Genomic DNA, 17,228 nt, shown 5'->3' with positions numbered 1-17,228 from the left:
TGTCTCTAAACGTGGGTATTTCCTAAGGATTACACCTCTGCCTCTGGCCCTCTACATATGCCATCCTTCAGAATTTCCTTCACTCTCAAATCTTCCGTTTTAACTTCTGTGTCAATAATTCCTAGGATGCATACTCTATATTTTTCTTCCTAGTTCTAGGCCCATATCCCAGTTGCCTGCTAGATATTTCCTCCCCTCAAACTCAATGTAAAATTTTTAGTTGGGTTTTTTTCCTCTTAACTTCCCCATGTCTGTTAATGGCACCAAGTTGCCACTTTCATTCAGACTCAAAATCACAGAGTCATATTTCAGATGAAATGACTTTCTCGGGTGCCTGGGTGGCTCAGTGGGTTAAGCCTCTGCTTTCGGCTCAGGTCATGATCCCAGGGTCCTGGGATCGAGCCCCACATTGGGCTCTCTGCTCAGCGGGGAGCCTGCTTCCTCCTCTCTCTCTGCCTCTCTGCCTACTTGTGATCTCTGTCTGTCAAGTAAATAAATAAAATCTTTAAAAAAAAAAAGAAATATGACTTTCTCAACTGTTTAAAAATGGTTTTGGGGTTTTTGTTTTTTGTTTTGTTTTTTGGGCTTTTTTTGGGGGGGTGCTTTTTTGCAGCTACTCTTCCTTCCCATTCCTACCAGTCATAGCATCACTACGTTAGTTCATCCTGTTATTTCCTTAATTCTGAGATGCCTATATTTTTATGATATTCACACCTAAAGTCAAGATTTATCTTATAATCAATATATATTTAATGTAGAGTTTTTTAAATTATGAACTCTATTATGTCAACAGTGTCTTAGAATTGAGAAAATATGGCATCTTAGACCTAAATGACTATGTTTCTATTGGTTCTTCCAGCCTGCATTCCCTTGCTTCTGTAATCTGTCCTGCATGCTATTGCCCAGTGAATCCCCTTAAAGGAATGCTTTCATTAAGTCATTTCTTTGCTTAAGAACAACTTCAGTTCCCTATTCCCTGCTAGGTAAGGTATGCCTACGACATCATCTTTAGATTGAAAGTCCCCCACAATCACACCCTGACCTGTTCCTATCATTAACACTTTCCCCTACCCAGATCCTTTTGTCCTGAACAGATATTCTCTGCCTCACTTTGTTTGGTTCCCCACAATGAGAAGGCTCTCATCCCTCCTGCTACTAACCTGCTACTCATGCTTCCGGTCCTATTTCTGCTGTAAAACCTCATTTGAACATCCTATCCCAAAACAATCACTTCTTCCTCTAAATGCCTATAGCGCTTGCACTTGTCTTGATTACTTATTTCATACTTATTCTTAATTATCTGCTATCTTTGAATGTACACATTTATGACTGTAAAGTAATAGATCTCATGCTTTATCTCATGTTTTATATTTACTGTAAAGTAATAGATCTCATGTTTTATAAGTAATAGATCTCATGTACACATTTATGACTGTAAAGTAATAGGTCTCATGTCACATAAGTTACTCACTCTCTATGTCCTATTTTTTCAACAGATCATAAATTTCTTAAGGTTCATTCTGTTAGATATATTTGTCTCCCTGAGAGTTCCTGGAGTCATGATGTATGTAGGAAATAGTCTAATAAGCATCAAGTGAAATGGGGCGGGGATCATATCAAAGAGTCATTGCTGGCCACCTGGCTGGGTCATTCAGTAGAGCATGTGACCCTTGATCTCAGGGTTGTAAGTTTGAGCCCCACACTAGGTGTAGAGATTACTTAAGAGAAACAACATCTTAAAAAAAAAAAATAAGAAGAGTCGATCCCAGTTCTTTTCTCTGTGGCTGGTCCAAGTCACTTGGATTCAACCTCCCCACCTACCCTCCTCCAGCACTCAAGCTTATGATCTTACTAGTACAACAGTGTTGCTCAGATTTTATAGTGGATCAAGGGTGAGAAAGCAAGTTGAAGAACAGGAAGAAACGTAACAGTGTTCTAGGATAGATGTGTGGAGACAGAAAGTAACGAGATACAGTGAGGCGGTGGGGTAAGTCCAGCTCAGCAAGGGTTTTGGACGATGTCCTGCTAGTGAGACTGGGCTTTCTTTGTCCTCACTAGAATTGGGAAATTTTTTAAATCAAGGGAGTGACATGATCAGACTTGCTTAATTACAATTGTAGAAGATGGGCTGGAAAGAGGAGGTAGGACTAGAAGGCAGACCAGTTAAACATCCGATTTCAGGACCTGAATTAAGATGCTGGTGGCCATGGGAATTAGGAAGAGAGAATCAGAAGAATGTGGAGAAAGAATGGACAGAACTTGATAGCGGAGATGAGACAGAAGAGATGATGTTGTAAAAGAACGACTGAGCTTTCTGTTTCAAAGCAGTGGGGTGGCTGGCAGAGCTACTGTCTGAAACAGAGAAGAAGAAAGTTTGGGGATGAGCCGGCAGCCGTGATAAAGATTTCTGATTTGGACATATTGAATTTGCAACAACTAAAGGTCATTTTCATTAGACTGGAGACCTGGACAATAATGTGGGTCAGCGATACGTAGTGACAGGCGTAATTCACCCAACAAAATGCGTATCTATTTTGAAATACACCACACACTCCTAGCCCAAGGCACCCAGCTACATTTCTTGTTCTACCTGTTTCGCCAGAGTTTTTTAAATGCCCCGATACCCAGTTTGTTATACTTGGCCAGTTCAGAACTCTTTTTATAAAATTCTGCGTGTAACAGTTTTCTAAATCCTAGATGATTAGACTCTTAGACATTATTAAATTTAATTTTATAGGGTGTAAAACCCTGTGGAAGCCCAGGGACATCAGTTTATGGTGTCTTACATTAAATATTCAGTGGTGCTTTCCTGGCTACGTTCCCTCTTTCTCCACTCACTTTTTCCGACCGCCAGGCACCTACTCTTCCCTGCCCTCCAGCTGCTCTTCTGGTAATTTCTTCTTTACACTGTGGTCACGGTCTCATCCTGGAAACTTTCTTCTTCTGTTTCCACGACATCTCTGGTTTCCTGCCTACCTGCCACCTCTCTGGTTCTATACTTCCTCAAATCACGACTTAAAAGCTAAAGTTTTCCCAGAATTCCCCACTTAGCTTCCTTTTCATCTCACTTTAGTAAACTCCCAGCATAACTTCATCCACCCGCACAGCTTACCAAACAAACATTTTATTTTTTTTAATATTTTATTTATTTATTTATTTGAGAGAGAGAGACAGAGAGGGAGAGACAGAGCATGAGAGGAGAGAGGTCAGCGGGAGAAGCAGACTCTCTGGTGAGCAGGGAGCCCGATGTGGGACTCGATCCCGGGACTCCAGGATCATGACCTGAGCTGAAGGCAGTCGCTTAACCAACTGAGCCACCCAGGCGCCCCCCAAACAAACATTTTAAATTATTGCTAAATCTTAAACTCTAGCTTAGTCTTCTCAGTCCAGACCCAAATAACTAACTCCCTTTAGGTGCGCCTGGGAGGCTCAGTCTGTTAAGCGTCTGCCTTCGGCTCAGGTCATGATCCCAGGGTCCTAGGATCGAGCCCCCCAGGGAGCCTGCTTCTCCCTCTCCTCCCTGCTTATTCTCTCTGTTGCTATCTCTGTCCCTCAATAAATGAATAAAATATTAAAAAAATATATATCTATATATATATATAAAATTCCCTTTAGGACACCTGCTTTTGGCTGCATTCCACAGGCCCTTCAAATCAACTTGCCAGAGTGAAATTTTCTTCACCATAAACTTGGGCTTTTCGACTCTAATTCTCAGTGAATGATATCATCATTCACCCAGTAATTGGGAGACTTCTGTGACCTCTCCTCCATCAGCTCTCATGTTCAGTCTGTCATGAGATCCTATCAATTTTACATTTTAGATTAGCATTTTCCTAGAAGAGAATATGGTGTGATTGAACATAATAAGGGAGTGAGAATAACAAGAATAACATACAGAAAAGAATAACCCAACAGAACAAAAAGTTTTGTTAAGGAATATTGGAAAATACAGACTATTAGTAAGGGGAAGAGAATATTAGTAAGGGGAAGAGAACCTTGAAAGGTAACTTTATTTTATTTTTTTTTCCTTTTTTTTTTAAAAGATTTTATTTATTTATTTGACAGAGAGAGATCACAAGTAGGCAGAGAGGCAGGAAGAGAGAGAGGGAAGCAGGCTCCCTGCTGAGCAGAGAGCCCGATGCGGGGCTCAATCCCAGGACCCTGAGATCATGACCTGAGCCAAAGGCAGCAGCTTAACCCACTGAGCCACCCAGGCGCCCCGAAAGGTAACTTTAAAACTACAGTATTTCAGAGTTGATGTGGTCACAGAACCCCCAAACATTAGGCAGACGGATGAAATGGTAATTTCAAGGCACATTATAAAAAATAAGTCATATGAGAAATGGGAGTCAGAACAAATATTACCTTTGTAACTAGAGACAGCCATTTCTTAGATTTAGTTGAAAACATGAGGAAGAAGAAAAAAAAAAACACTAAGAAGTTCCAACTTAGAACTCAGAAAATCTGACCTCGAATTTAAATGTAAGTGCAAGTGCTACAAAAAATGAAGATAATAATTTCTTACCAAAGAAGGCAAACTGAGATTAGACATTAGTGATACAGCTAGAAGTCGACTGTGACTATGTCAAAAATAATTGCAAGAATGATGTTATTTGATGGAAAATGGCTTATAAACCATTCCTTAACTACAGACTATCTTTATTTTTTTAAAATATTTTATCTTTTTAAGTAATCTTTACACCCATTGTAGGGCTCAAACTCCCAATGCTGAGATCAAGAATCACATGTTCTACCAACTCAGCCAGCCTGGCGCCCCTAGATGATCTTTAAATATATAAATATATTTTTTAAAATCATCAAACTGAAATGTGATGATAACTCCCTAAAACATCTGGATTTCCTTATGCCTCAATAAAAATTTTGGTTAAATAAGCTTCACTATAATACAGCACACTATATGACATAGTTACACTTCAATAAACACGGGAATTGCCATTACTACTGGAAACTAATTAACTCAGCATAAACACACTCCTCTCCCACAGGTGGCTAGTCAAGTTAACTAATTGGGGGAGAAAGAAGCATTAGCTGGGCCCTTTTATACAGCAAGTTTCAAAAGCAAAGAAGAAAGTAAAAATAGTTGCCAGGAACATCACACTTCTGGTAATAAACTACATTTAAGGAAGCAGGAGACTCAAAAAGTAAAAAGCAAACCCTCTTTATCTGATGAAAGCATGAGGCATTTGAGGGAGAGTTCATTTTCAGCTTTCAGTTCAGACCGGGAGTTTGAGCACAGTAACAGAGAAACAAATAGCAACCACAGAATGACTAACATGGGTTAGCCGTCAAAAAGAAGACATTTAAGAATAGATGTATGGGATAGGCTTAAAACCAAAGCTTTCCTCCTCTTCCTCGTAATTTCTCTCTCTTTTTTTTTCCTCCCCAGATTGCAGTTTTCACGATCACGCTCTACTGACTTGTTAAATGACTTACGTGAGGTCCTTGAAGACACAACTTCCAGTGAGGATACATGTTGATTTCCATCCCGCAGCAAAAGCTCTGTACCCGGTGTTGTTTGAATTAATGAACAGGGCAGCTGTTTATTCTCTTGACTTAGCTGCCACAGAGCTAAGAGTCATTAACAGGCATCTGAATCCCAGACTGAATCTTGACCCCGCCCCTCTGAAAAGGAAGACCAGGAAAAAAAAAAAAAAAAGTGATTCTAAATTCTTCCTATGTTCGGGACGCCTGGGTGGCTCAGTTGGTTGGACGACTGCCTTCGGCTCAGGGCGTGATCCTGGAGTCCCGGGATCGAGTCCCACATCAGGCTCCCAGCTCCATGGGCAGTCTGCTTCGCTCTCTGACCTTCTCCTCGCTCATGCTCTCTCTCACTGTCTCTCTATCTCAAATAAATAAATAAAATCTTTAAAAAAAAAAAATTAAAAAAAAAATAAATTCTTCCTATGTTCTTAGACAGTAGCTTGAAAGCAGGAGGACAGTCAGTTTCTGAGTGTTACTTCCCTGTTTCTACCACTTGTTTCTATTTTCCACTCAAAAATTTACTTTCTTCTTCTGAGTTTCTCAAAGGTAGCAACAAAAATCCACAATCAAAAATCTCAATCATCTTTTTCGCACTGTTTTCACACACAGTTGACATACTACTTATTGACATACTACTTTGAGCAAAGAAGGAAACTAAAGAAATTAAACTAAAAATAAGTTAAAACTTAAAAAATTAAAATTTTTAATGGAAAAACTAAGGGAGGATTTAAGATTCTTTTTAAGATTTTTTAATAGTCACTGACCTCAGCATATTAGAATCCTTAGTTTCATGAGACTGAAGGAAAAATCAATATTGTTGCATTTTTGTCTAAGCTACATTATAATAGGAAACTGTGGCTACATTTTTTAAGGGATGTACCTTGCACTTTTGGTGCTCAGGGACCCTCACAGCCAGACTGGTGGCAAAGGATATAAGCTGATCATCTGCTTTATCCCATTTGATTGGCATATGTTCATTTGAACACATCACCAGCCTAGCCTTACCTACTATACAATTTTACATTCTACTTAAGGAATTCTTAATGCTGCTGTTTGTAAACACCAATGAACAATGAGAAGCATATCCACTAGCATATGCTAGCAGATTTACTGAACTAGTGCAAGCCAGCACAATCAAAAAATGAAATTGACTTTTTAAAATTGATTTTAAAACTCCCAATCAAGTAAATAAAATCAGAAATAAAGAGGAGATGGGGCGCCTGGGTGGCTCAGTGGGTTAAAGCCTCTGCCTTCGGCTCAGGTCATGATCCCAGGGTCCTGGGATCGAGCCCCGCATCGGGCTCTCTGCTTGGCGGGGAGCCTGCTTCCTCCTCTCTCTCTCTCTGCCTGCCTCTCTGCCTGCTTGTGATCTCTGTCTGTCAAATAAATAAATAAAATCTTAAAAAAAAATCTTTAAAAAAAATTAAAATAAATAAAGAGGAGAAATAACAACCAAAACCCCAGAAATACAAAGAATTATAAGAGGGGTGCCTAGGTGGTGCAGTTGGTTGAGTGTCCGACTCTTGTTTTCAGCTTAGATCATGATCTCAGGGTCCTGGCATCAAGCCCTACATCAGGCTCTATGCTCAGCAGGGAGTCTGCTTGAGATTCTCTTATCCCTTTGCCCCTCCCCTCCATGCTTGCTCATGTGCACTGTCTTCTCTCTAAAATAAATGAATAAAATTTTAAAAACCCAAAGGATTATAAGAAACTATTATGAAAAATTATATACCAACACATTGGAAAATATAGAAGAATTAGAGAAATTCCTAGAAACATATAACCTCCCAAAATTGAATCAGAAAAGTTAAACAGATCAACTAGCAAAGAAATTGAATCAGTAACAAAAAAAAAAAAAAACTTTCAACAAATAAAAGCCCAGGACCAGAGAGTTTCATTGGTGAATTCTACCAAACGTTTAAAGAAGAGTTAATACCTAGTCTTCTCAAACTACTCCAAAAAATAGAAGAGGAAGGAATGGTTCAAATTTCATTCTATGAGGCCAGCATTATCCTAACACCAAAACCAGACAAAGACACTACAAAAAAAGAAAACTGTAAGCAAATATCTCTGATGAACCTAGATGCAGAAGTCCTCAACAAAATATTAGCAAACTGAATCCAATATGATCTGGTGGAATTTATTTCCAGAATGCAAGGGTGGTTCAGTATTCACAAATCAACCAATGTGACATACCACATTAACAAGAGGAAGCATAAAAAGTATATGATCATTTCAAGAGATGCAGAAAAAGCACTTGACAAAGGACATATATTTTCATGACAAAAACTCTCAACAAAGTAGGTTTAGAGAAAATATACCTCGACATAACAAAGCCCATGTACAAAAAACCCACAGCTAACATCATCTCAATGGTGAAAAACTGAGATCTTTTCCCCTAAGGTCAAGAACAAGACAAGGATATCCACTCTCATCCCTTTATTCAACACAGTACTGGAAATCCTAGCCACAGCAATCGGACAACAAAAAGAAATAAAAAGCATCCAGATTGGTGAGGACAAAATGAAACTTTCACTATTTGCGGATGACATGATACTATATACAGAAAACCCCACAGACTCCACCAAAAAACTACTAGAACTGGTAAATAAATTCAGTAAAGTCACAGGATACAAAATCAGTGTACAAAAATGTGTTGTATTCCTACATACTAATAATGATGTAGGAGGAAGTGTAATGGGGAAAACAGTGCATTTACAATTGCACCAAAACCAAAAAAGAACAGAACAGATCTGGAAGCATCACAATGCCAAATTTCAAGACATACCAATGGTATAGTAATCACAACAGTATGTACTGGCACAAAAATAGACACATAGATCAATGGAATATAACAGAGTCCCCAGAGAAAAAGCCATCATTATATGGTCAATTAATCTTTGACATAGGAGGCAAGAATATGCAATGGGAAAAAGGCAGTCTCTTCAACAAATAGTGTTGTAAAACTGTACGGCGACATGCAAAAGAATAAAACTGGACCACTTTCTTACACCACCCATCAAAATAAGCTGAAAAAGGATTAAAGACCTAAAAACGAGACATGAAACCAAAAATTTCTGGAAGAAAATGTAGGCCCTAATCTCTTTGACATCAGCTGCAGAAACATTTTTCTAGATATATCTCCTTTGGCAAGGAAAACAAAAAGCAAAATTAAACTGTTATGACTATACCAAAATAAAAAGCTTTTGCACAGTGAAAGAAACTGTCAAAGAAACAAAAAGACAACCCTCTGAATGGGAGAAAATGTTTGCAAATGTTATATCCAATAAGGGGTTAATATCCAAAATACATTAAGAACTTACACAAGTCAACACTAAAACAAAAAAAACAACAAAAAAACCAACAACAGCAAATAATCCAATTAAAATAGGTAAAGTAATTATCTTTTGCATATCAAATCTTATGAAGCTAAGTAATTTGATAATATATAGTGATGGTAATGGTGTTGGCAGAATAAGAACTCTCATACTCTGCTGATGAAGACATTAAAAATTGTATTCTTTTTGGAGAAAAATTTGACATCTATCAGTATTTTTAATGTACATACTATTTGACTTATTATTTCCACTTCAGATCATCTATTATATATATGTACCTCCAAATGCATACAAAAATATATGTACAATCATGATTATTGTATCTTTTTTATAAATTGGAGAAAATCTAAATAACTCTCAATAGGAGACCAGTTAAATAAATACATGATATCCACACTGTAAAATACCACATAATTATTAAAAGGAACACATAGGTCTGTATGTATCAATACGCATCTCCTCTGGGACACATTGTCAAATGAGAAAGGAGCATCCAAACTATATTCATAGTATCCCATGTATGTAAAAAATAAATCTAAACCATATTCTGTATACTTTATAAATATGTTTACATACGTCAATAACTACTATAGTCATTAAATCACATTTTATTCCAAAAGCAATGCAACATTCAAAAAAGCACAATTCAAACAGGATTTCCAATTGTCACTTAAAACTTTAAACCTTAGAAAATTCACATACATAGTCTTTACTACTGAAGTATTTTGGAATAATGACTATTCTTTTTTCCTCTATTCTTTGCTTTTCCATATAAATTTTAGGATCGACTTGCCAAGTTTCATGAGAAACCCAGCTGGGATTTTTATTGGTTTAATTAATTTTTATGTTTTTTCCGTCCCCATAGACTGAAAGCTTCTTGGTGACAAGAGGCCATGCCTGTCTTGTTCTCACTGTGCTCCCAGCACCTAACCCAGTGCCTGGAGTAAGGCAAGTACTCAGTAAGTATTTGTAAAATGTCTGGGTGGATGGACGAGTGAATGAATGATCTCTAAGAGCATAATGATTCAATATAAAATGATTTGCAGGTGTTAAAATTTTTATTTTCAACATATACTTAATTATGGGAAGGAACTTTCAGTCTATAGTTAAATAATTTAGTGGTTTGTAATCAGCAGAAATGCACTTCCACAGCCTTGGAGACTGAAAGTCTGAGCTTGTGGCTGCATTCTGGTGAAGGGCCTCTTTCAAGTGCAAACTGTCAACAACTCAGCTTTTTGTTGTATCTTCAAGTGGGGGAGAGCAGAGGGAAAGCCAGCACTCTCTCTTATAAGGGCACTAATCCCATCATGACCTCATGACCTCATGACCTCATGACCTCATGACCTCATGACCGCATCTAACCCCAACTACGTCCCAAAGGCCCCATCTTAATACCATCACACTGAGGGAGGGGGTAGCGTTTCAACATATTGGGGGAGACACAAACATTGAGTTCATAAGAGTGCCTCAGAGGATGAGCCCCGTTCTCCCCTGCCCCACCAACAGGGCACAACTGCAGGAGTGAAATAAATGGTATGGCACAGTTAGGCAGAGGGAAGCTTTAAGCATTTTCTTTTTTTTTAAGATTTTATTTATTAATTTTTGTGAGAGAGGGAGGGAAAGGGCGCGTGAGCACCAGCAGGAGAGAAGGCCAGAGGGACAACCAGACTCCCTGCTGGGCAAGGAGCCACTGCCAGGCTCCATCTCAGGACATGAGCTCAGGACCTCAGTGGAAGGAAGGGCGCCACCCAGGCGCCCAGGCAGAGGGTACCTTGAGCTTAATTTCCCAGATATTCTCCACCTGCTCTTTACTGGCACTCAAGGGTAGCAGTTCCATTCCCAAGGAGGGTGTATTTAAAGCTGTGTGTGTAGAGGGGGTCGTATGTTTCATTGTCACAATGAGGAGTGGGTGTTTTTGGTTTTCACTGGGTATGAACTTTTTTGCAATGCCAGGACCTGTCCTGTACAACTAACAACTTCCCTGCCCCAAACGGCAGGACCCTTCTCACTGAGAAATTCTGCAAAAGTATTATCCCACTCTCTCTTCACTGCATGGAGCAAGCTTAAGGAATTTGTACTTACACAAAAAATAATAGAATCATCCCTTGTAATTTGGTTGGGACATTCCGGGGTGTCATGTACCATGAGTCTCCCCCTAGGCACAGAAATTCCTAGTTAATCATTATATATTGGGACGCCTGGGTGGCGCAGTTGGTTAAACGACTGCCTCCGGCTCAGGGCGTGATCCTGGAGTCCCGGGATCGAGTCCCACATCAGGCTCCCAGCTCCATGGGGAGTCTGCTTCTCCCTCTGACCTTCTCCTCGCTCATGCTCTCTCTCACTGTCTCTCTCTCTCAAATAAATAAAATAAAATCTTAAAAAAAAAAAAAAATAAAAATAAATAATCATTATATATTGACAGATTATGGAGCAAACCATGGTCTGAATTTTTTTTTAAGATTTTATTTATTTATTTGACACAGAGAGAGATCACAAGTAGGCAGAGAGACAGAGAGGCAGGCAGAGAGAGGGGAAGCAGGCTCACCGCTGAGCAGAGAGCCTGATGCGGGGCTCGATCCTAGGACCCTGAGACCATGACCCAAGCCGAAGGCAGAGGCTTAACCCACTGAGCCACCCAGGCACCCCCCATGGTCTGAATTTAAAAGCAGTGTTGCAATTAGAGAAACCAGCTGGGCCACCACTGAGTAATTTTAAATAACTCCAAATTTCTCTTACCTTGGCCAAATCTAAGGATACCAGAACCCTCTGCACCATTCTCCTGTTAAATCTCCACTCTTCATTCTCTCTCATCTCCTCACACCCAGTCTGCTTCTCTTCATGACCCCAAATCTCTCGGAAGCAAGTCCTCTTCTCCCCTCCCACCTTTTCCAGTCTCTGTCACAAAAGCTCAGCGGTGAGGGCTGAGACTTGAGGAATGTTCTCATCATGGGGTTGCAGTCTGGGGTCTGGGGGTCAGAGGGCCCTGCTGTGAGCAGAGTACCTGGGTGTGCGCCTACCCAACAACCATCCTGGGCTCTGATTATCAAACACGCACAAGGCTGAAGATGGTTACAGCCATTTTGTTCATCTTTGTATTTCCAAAATCTCACATAATGCTAGGCACAGAGTAGACACTCAATAAATAGTGAGTTCAATTAAAATGAGATGAGATGATTCCTAAATGGGGTGGATATTACCCCCATAATTTCTGATATAAATGGGGGTAAGGAAGATTTAAAAAGCTGGGAGAGACAAGAATGGTCTCTTTGGTGCTGAAGGTCAGTTCAGTCTTAATCTTCGTGATTTTATGTCTAGAATCGATTATTTGATCTATTAAAAGTGATTAAACACATTTTGGATTATTTAAGGTGACAGCAATTATATCCAAGATATGAAAGAGAATTCTTTTTTTTAGAGGAAAATCAGATGTGGAGAGAGCATGTTCCTACTCAAGGGAGTATGATAAATCAATAAATACAAACCTGTACTGATTAAATATCTTGATCATTGAAGTGAGTGGATTTTACAGGGTGTTTGTTTTTTTTAATGAGGCAGGATTTGCAACCAGGCCTCGCCTTTCCTTTTCTGCGGTAATGGTTACATAAATTTTCACTAATCTAGATCACAAAATATACCATCATTGTTCCCTATCTTGTACAAACATGACTGACTGAGCATTAGATCCAAGGCTTTAATGAAATAACAATTTGTAACTCCGTGAGCCCAACTCAGCCCACGCTTTTCATTCTGTACATGGCTTCTTCCACAGCAAAGACCAAGTCTACACCTTGCAAGTCTAGACAGAGTCTACACTTTGCAAAGAGGCTCCGCAGCTGCCTCCCGGTTCCCTTATCCTGCCATGCAGGGGGCTGGCCCCAGAGAGACTGAGCGGCAGGCGCTGCAGGTTGCTGGAGATGTGCCGCCAGGAGCCATGTTTCCAGAGAGGTGGGAGAGTGGGAAGTGACTGAGCAGACAGTAAGCCCGCAGAGGCCAGCAACTTGTAGGGCCCCCACCCCACACCGCAAAGGGGCCTGCATCATAGCAGACACATCGCACACTGTGACAGCGACAGCATGGGGGCCCAGTGCGGAGCACCAGGCCTATAGGAGCCACCCATGCTAGAGGCTCCAAGCCAGGCCTTCTGTGAGGCCCGAGGCGCCCAGGCCTGCGGGGCTGATCGGGAGGGAGGTCTGAGGCAACCTCAGAGGTGAAGGATCCTGATGTGGAGTCCTCGGGACCTGGCATCAAACCACCCAAATAGCCAGAAGCTGGGAGTAGGAGGGAAGGGCTGCCTCGAGCCTTTTCTGGGCCCTGTGCAAGCGCACAGGTGACAACGGACCGCAGTGAAGAGGGCAGTGAGGGGGAGCCCCTGGATCCTTCCTACGGCAGCCGATAACTGCTGCAAACTGCGGGGCCTAAAACCACAAAACTGTGTTCCCTCACAGGTCTGTAGGCCAGAAGTCCAACTTGGAGGCACGCAGGGCCAAACTCCCTCTGGGGTTTCTAGGGCACACAGGCCTTTGTCTCTCCCAGCTTCTAGAGGCTGTAAGTGTTCCTTGCTTTATGTGGCTATGGCCACATCACTATCATCTCTTGTGCATCTGGCTTCACGTGACCTTTTATTCTTCTGTGTGTCTCTCCTGCATGTCTCTCGTAAGGACCCTTGTCACTGGATTATGGGCTTCTGTGGAGGATCCAGGACATTCTTGACATACCTAAGACAGCTACAGAGACTCTTCTTAACAATAAGTTAGCACTCACAGGTTCCCAGGATTTGAATGTGGACAGATCTTTCAAGGGGGTATGATGGTTAATTTTGTGTGTCAGCTTGGCTGGGCCATGTTACCCAGGTATGTGGCAAAAAGTTATTCCAGACATTTTCTTGAGGGTGTTTCTGCATGAGATTTACATTTAAATCAATAGACTTTGAGTAAAACGGGTTGTCTTCTGTGGTGTGGGTGAGCCCCATCTAATCAGTTGAAGGCCTGAGTGGAACAAAAGGCTGACCTCCACCAAGAAGGAGGGAATTCTGCCAGTGAATGGCCTTTGGACTTTATCCACAGTATTGGCTCTTCCTGGGTCTCGAGCCTAACTGCCTTTGGACTCAAAAGACAACTCTTTCTGGAGTCTCCAGCCTGTCAGCCTCCCTCACTGGGTTTTGGACTTGCCAAGCCTCCACAATCATGTGATCCAGTTCATTAAAATAAACCTCTTTCTATATATACCTACACATCCTATTGGTTCTGTTTCTCTGGAGAACCCAAACCAATACAGGGGTCTACTAGAACTGCTACGCCCATGTCTCATCGAGAACACTGCTTCTCAGACCTGAATGGGCATGTGATTTTGTTCACGTGTAGATTCCAATTCAATAGATCTGGAATGAGGCTGTTTCTAACAAGCTTCCAGGAGCTACTGGTTAGGGCGACCAGCATGTCCCAGGACTATCCCAGTTTCAGCATATTTCCTTGTCCCAAGCAAACCCTGAGCCCCGAGCCAACCTGGATGGTTGGTTACCCTACTACCAGTCCAACAGACGGCACTTTGAGTAATAAGGAGCTAGAGATTCCTGTGGGAGAGGGAATTGTGAAAACTTGAGCCCTTTAAATATGGGGATAAGTGTAAAAGTATCTTGCAGAAGGTAAATCCCTAAGTATTAGCTCCCAACATGAGGTGCCATAGGTGGCCGCAAACCTATTAAGGGCTTTCCTTTCCCAGTGCTCTTATTTCTTTTATTTTTCCTCTCATAACAGGATGAAACCTTTCATGAGGGTGATTTCTTTTTTTTTTTTTTTTAAGATTTTTATTTATTTATTTAACAGAGATCACAAGAAGGCAGAGAGAGGGGAGAAGCAGGCTCCCTGCTGAGCAGAGAGCCTGATGCGGGGCTCGATCCCACGACCCTGAGATCATGACCTGAGCCGAAGGCAGAGGCTTTAACCCACTGAGCCACCCAGGCACCCCTCATGAGGGTGATTTCTTATCAAATCTCCCACAGCAGCCTTGCCACTGACTTCATGGAAAGAGAGAACCTCCCCAGGAAACTCCCTTCTGTTTCCTCCCCTAAGCTGAACATTTTCTAAGCGCTGACTCACTCTCTTCTCCTTGCCTAGTGGAGAAAAAGGAGCGAGGCTGAGGAGTCAGCCAGAGTTGTTCGAAGTCTGGCTCCGCCATTTACAATTGATGGATCTGGGACAAGTTAGATAATTTGTCTAAGGTTGATGACACTTCTGAAGAGATAATAATCAGAGGGCTGTTGCCAGGTCAGATGCCTACACAAGATGCCTGCCTAGCACCTGACACTCGGGGAGCTTCCTTCCTTCCTGCCACCCCAGACAGAACAGGCACGCATGGGTGGTGCAGGCAATGGGAGAGACAGTGTATCTCATTCTGATGACTGCCCTATCTCCTTGCAATATTGTTTTACTTATATTTTTCCTGAAATCAACTTTAAATCAATTCTTTTTTTCTTTTTTTACTTAGCCTTGTACTAAAGAATAATATTTGTAAAATCTTGGGTTTAACTTGCTAATTATATATTTTTCAACACAAAGAGATATTCAAAAGAAATGTAGAGTGTCTTTTATGCTCTCAATAGGATTACTGTCCTAGTTCTAGATCTTTCTAGATCTTTTATCTAATACAAACTCTAATGAATACAGGTAGTCATTCAGTTGGCATGTATTAGGTATTAGAGTGCCTTTTTATGTCAGAACAGCTTGGCACAAGGGGCTCCTGGGTGGCTCAGTCAGTTTGAGTGTCCAACTCATGGTTTTAGCTCAGATCACGATCTCAGGGTCATAAGATTGAGCCCTGAGTTGGGTTCCATGCTCGGTGGAGAGTCTGCTTGAGATTTCTAACCCCTCTCCCCCCTGCTCTCGTTCTCTCTATATAAATATAAATAAATAAATCTTTAAAAAAAAAACCAGGCTGTCACAAATCTAGGCTCTTCAGCACCCACGATGAGGCAGTTGACCCCAGACCCCACTTATTCCTGGGACTCAGAAGATCGATGACTTGCCACACCAGTTCAAAAGGTCTGTTACATGTTTACAGAGTACAGGGAGAGAACACTAGATCCCAGGCCTCAGGTTGGAGGCTTTCTTACATTCAAGTATATTTATTTATTTATTTATTATTTTTTAGTAATCTCTATACCCCTCTATGTGGGGCTCAAACTCAGGACTTAGAGATCAAGGGCTGAGTGCTCTTCTAACCGAGCCAGCCAGGTGCCCCTGGAGGCTTTCCTCCGCTCTTCTGCTGCCTCCATGCAGTGGAAGGGATGGAAGCTGAGAGGGCTGGGGGAATCTATCTGAAGGCCTGAACATCTTGTTCTTTTTTTTTTTTTTTAAGATTTTATTTATTTGTTAGAGAGAGAAAGTGAGGAGGGCAAGGGGCAGAGGGAGAGAGAGAATCTCAAGCAGACAGCCCCACTGACTGAGGAACCTGATGCGGGGCTCAATGCCACAACCCTGAGATCACGACCTGGGCCGAAATCAAGAGTCAGACGCTCAACTGACTGAGGCACTCAGGCGACCCTTGTTCTTACTTTTTTATCTAAGTCTTCTTTATAGGTAACTAAGAGAAAAAAATGGACTCAAGCCTGTTCTGTGGGCTTGGCCGTCCTGTGTGTGTGTGTTTTCTCTCTCTCTCTTTCCCTTTCAGTCCTCTTTCCAGGTGGTGGCATGAGTAAATTGGCTCAGTGCCCACAGTGCCTGGGCAAGCCAGCCAACTTAGCCTCTTTTCTTTTCCTCAGGGGCCTACATCCTTCCCACAACATGGCTTGGGGCTCCAGGTCCATGCACTAGTAAGATGCCAAGATTCACATTTGGGGGTGGGTTAGGAGATGCCACCTTTGCAGCAAGCCAGGAGCTCCACCCCAGCTCCTAGTTGTGTCTGACTCTGTCAGACGTGGCACCACATGGCACCACTCGCTGCTCCAACTAATACAGACTCCCACCTTGGTCGGATTTTCCAAGGCTCCTCCTTCATGAGAACTGGGCTTGCTCAATCCTCTCCTTTATCTTCCGGCTTTTCGGTCTCCTCCTTTCTCTACAGGCCTTCCTCTGTGCACCGACACGTTTCTCTAGGGCAAAAACAAACACAATCAACCCAAACCAGTTCTCACCACCAGATACCGCTGGCATGCTGGGACCATCTCTTCCCATCCTCTCGTGACACGATATTGCAAGAAGAGGTTACACATGGGATTTCCACTTGCAGGCCACCCACTCGTTCCTTAACTTGCCCGGTCTGCCAGCCTTCAGGCCCCACCACTCTCCTGAAACCGCCATCCAAAAAGTCAGCAGTCACCGCTCACCACCCTCCTCCATCCTGGGAAGCTGCTGGCACGTCGACCTTCCCCTGGCTCTGGCACCAGGTGGCCTC

General features: G+C 41.9%; 1 protein-coding gene across 2 annotated transcripts in view; it reads right to left on the bottom strand.

The window, feature by feature from the left end:
* The window catches only part of GNE (glucosamine (UDP-N-acetyl)-2-epimerase/N-acetylmannosamine kinase), a 59,357-nt gene extending 42,536 nt beyond the window's left edge, over positions 1–16,821 (bottom strand). The window contains exon 1 of one of the 2 annotated variants that reach the window (XM_044265361.1): positions 16,801–16,821. Coding sequence is in view for 1 of the 2 variants with exons in the window: in XM_044265355.1 (XP_044121290.1) it covers positions 5,455–5,505 (51 nt within the window). In the remaining variant the exon portion in view is untranslated. Of the gene's footprint in view, positions 1–5,454; positions 5,646–16,800 lie in introns of those variants that run through there. The other variant, XM_044265355.1, reaches the window with a different exon arrangement.
* Between the last annotated feature and the right edge of the window lie 407 nt (positions 16,822–17,228).

This window comes from Neovison vison, chromosome 9 (genome assembly GCF_020171115.1).
Source record: "Neovison vison isolate M4711 chromosome 9, ASM_NN_V1, whole genome shotgun sequence".
In the NCBI taxonomy this organism is placed as follows: Eukaryota; Metazoa; Chordata; class Mammalia; order Carnivora; family Mustelidae; genus Neogale; species Neogale vison.
The sequence above is the reverse complement of the archived record's forward strand: the minus strand, read 5'-3'. Positions and strand labels throughout refer to the sequence as shown.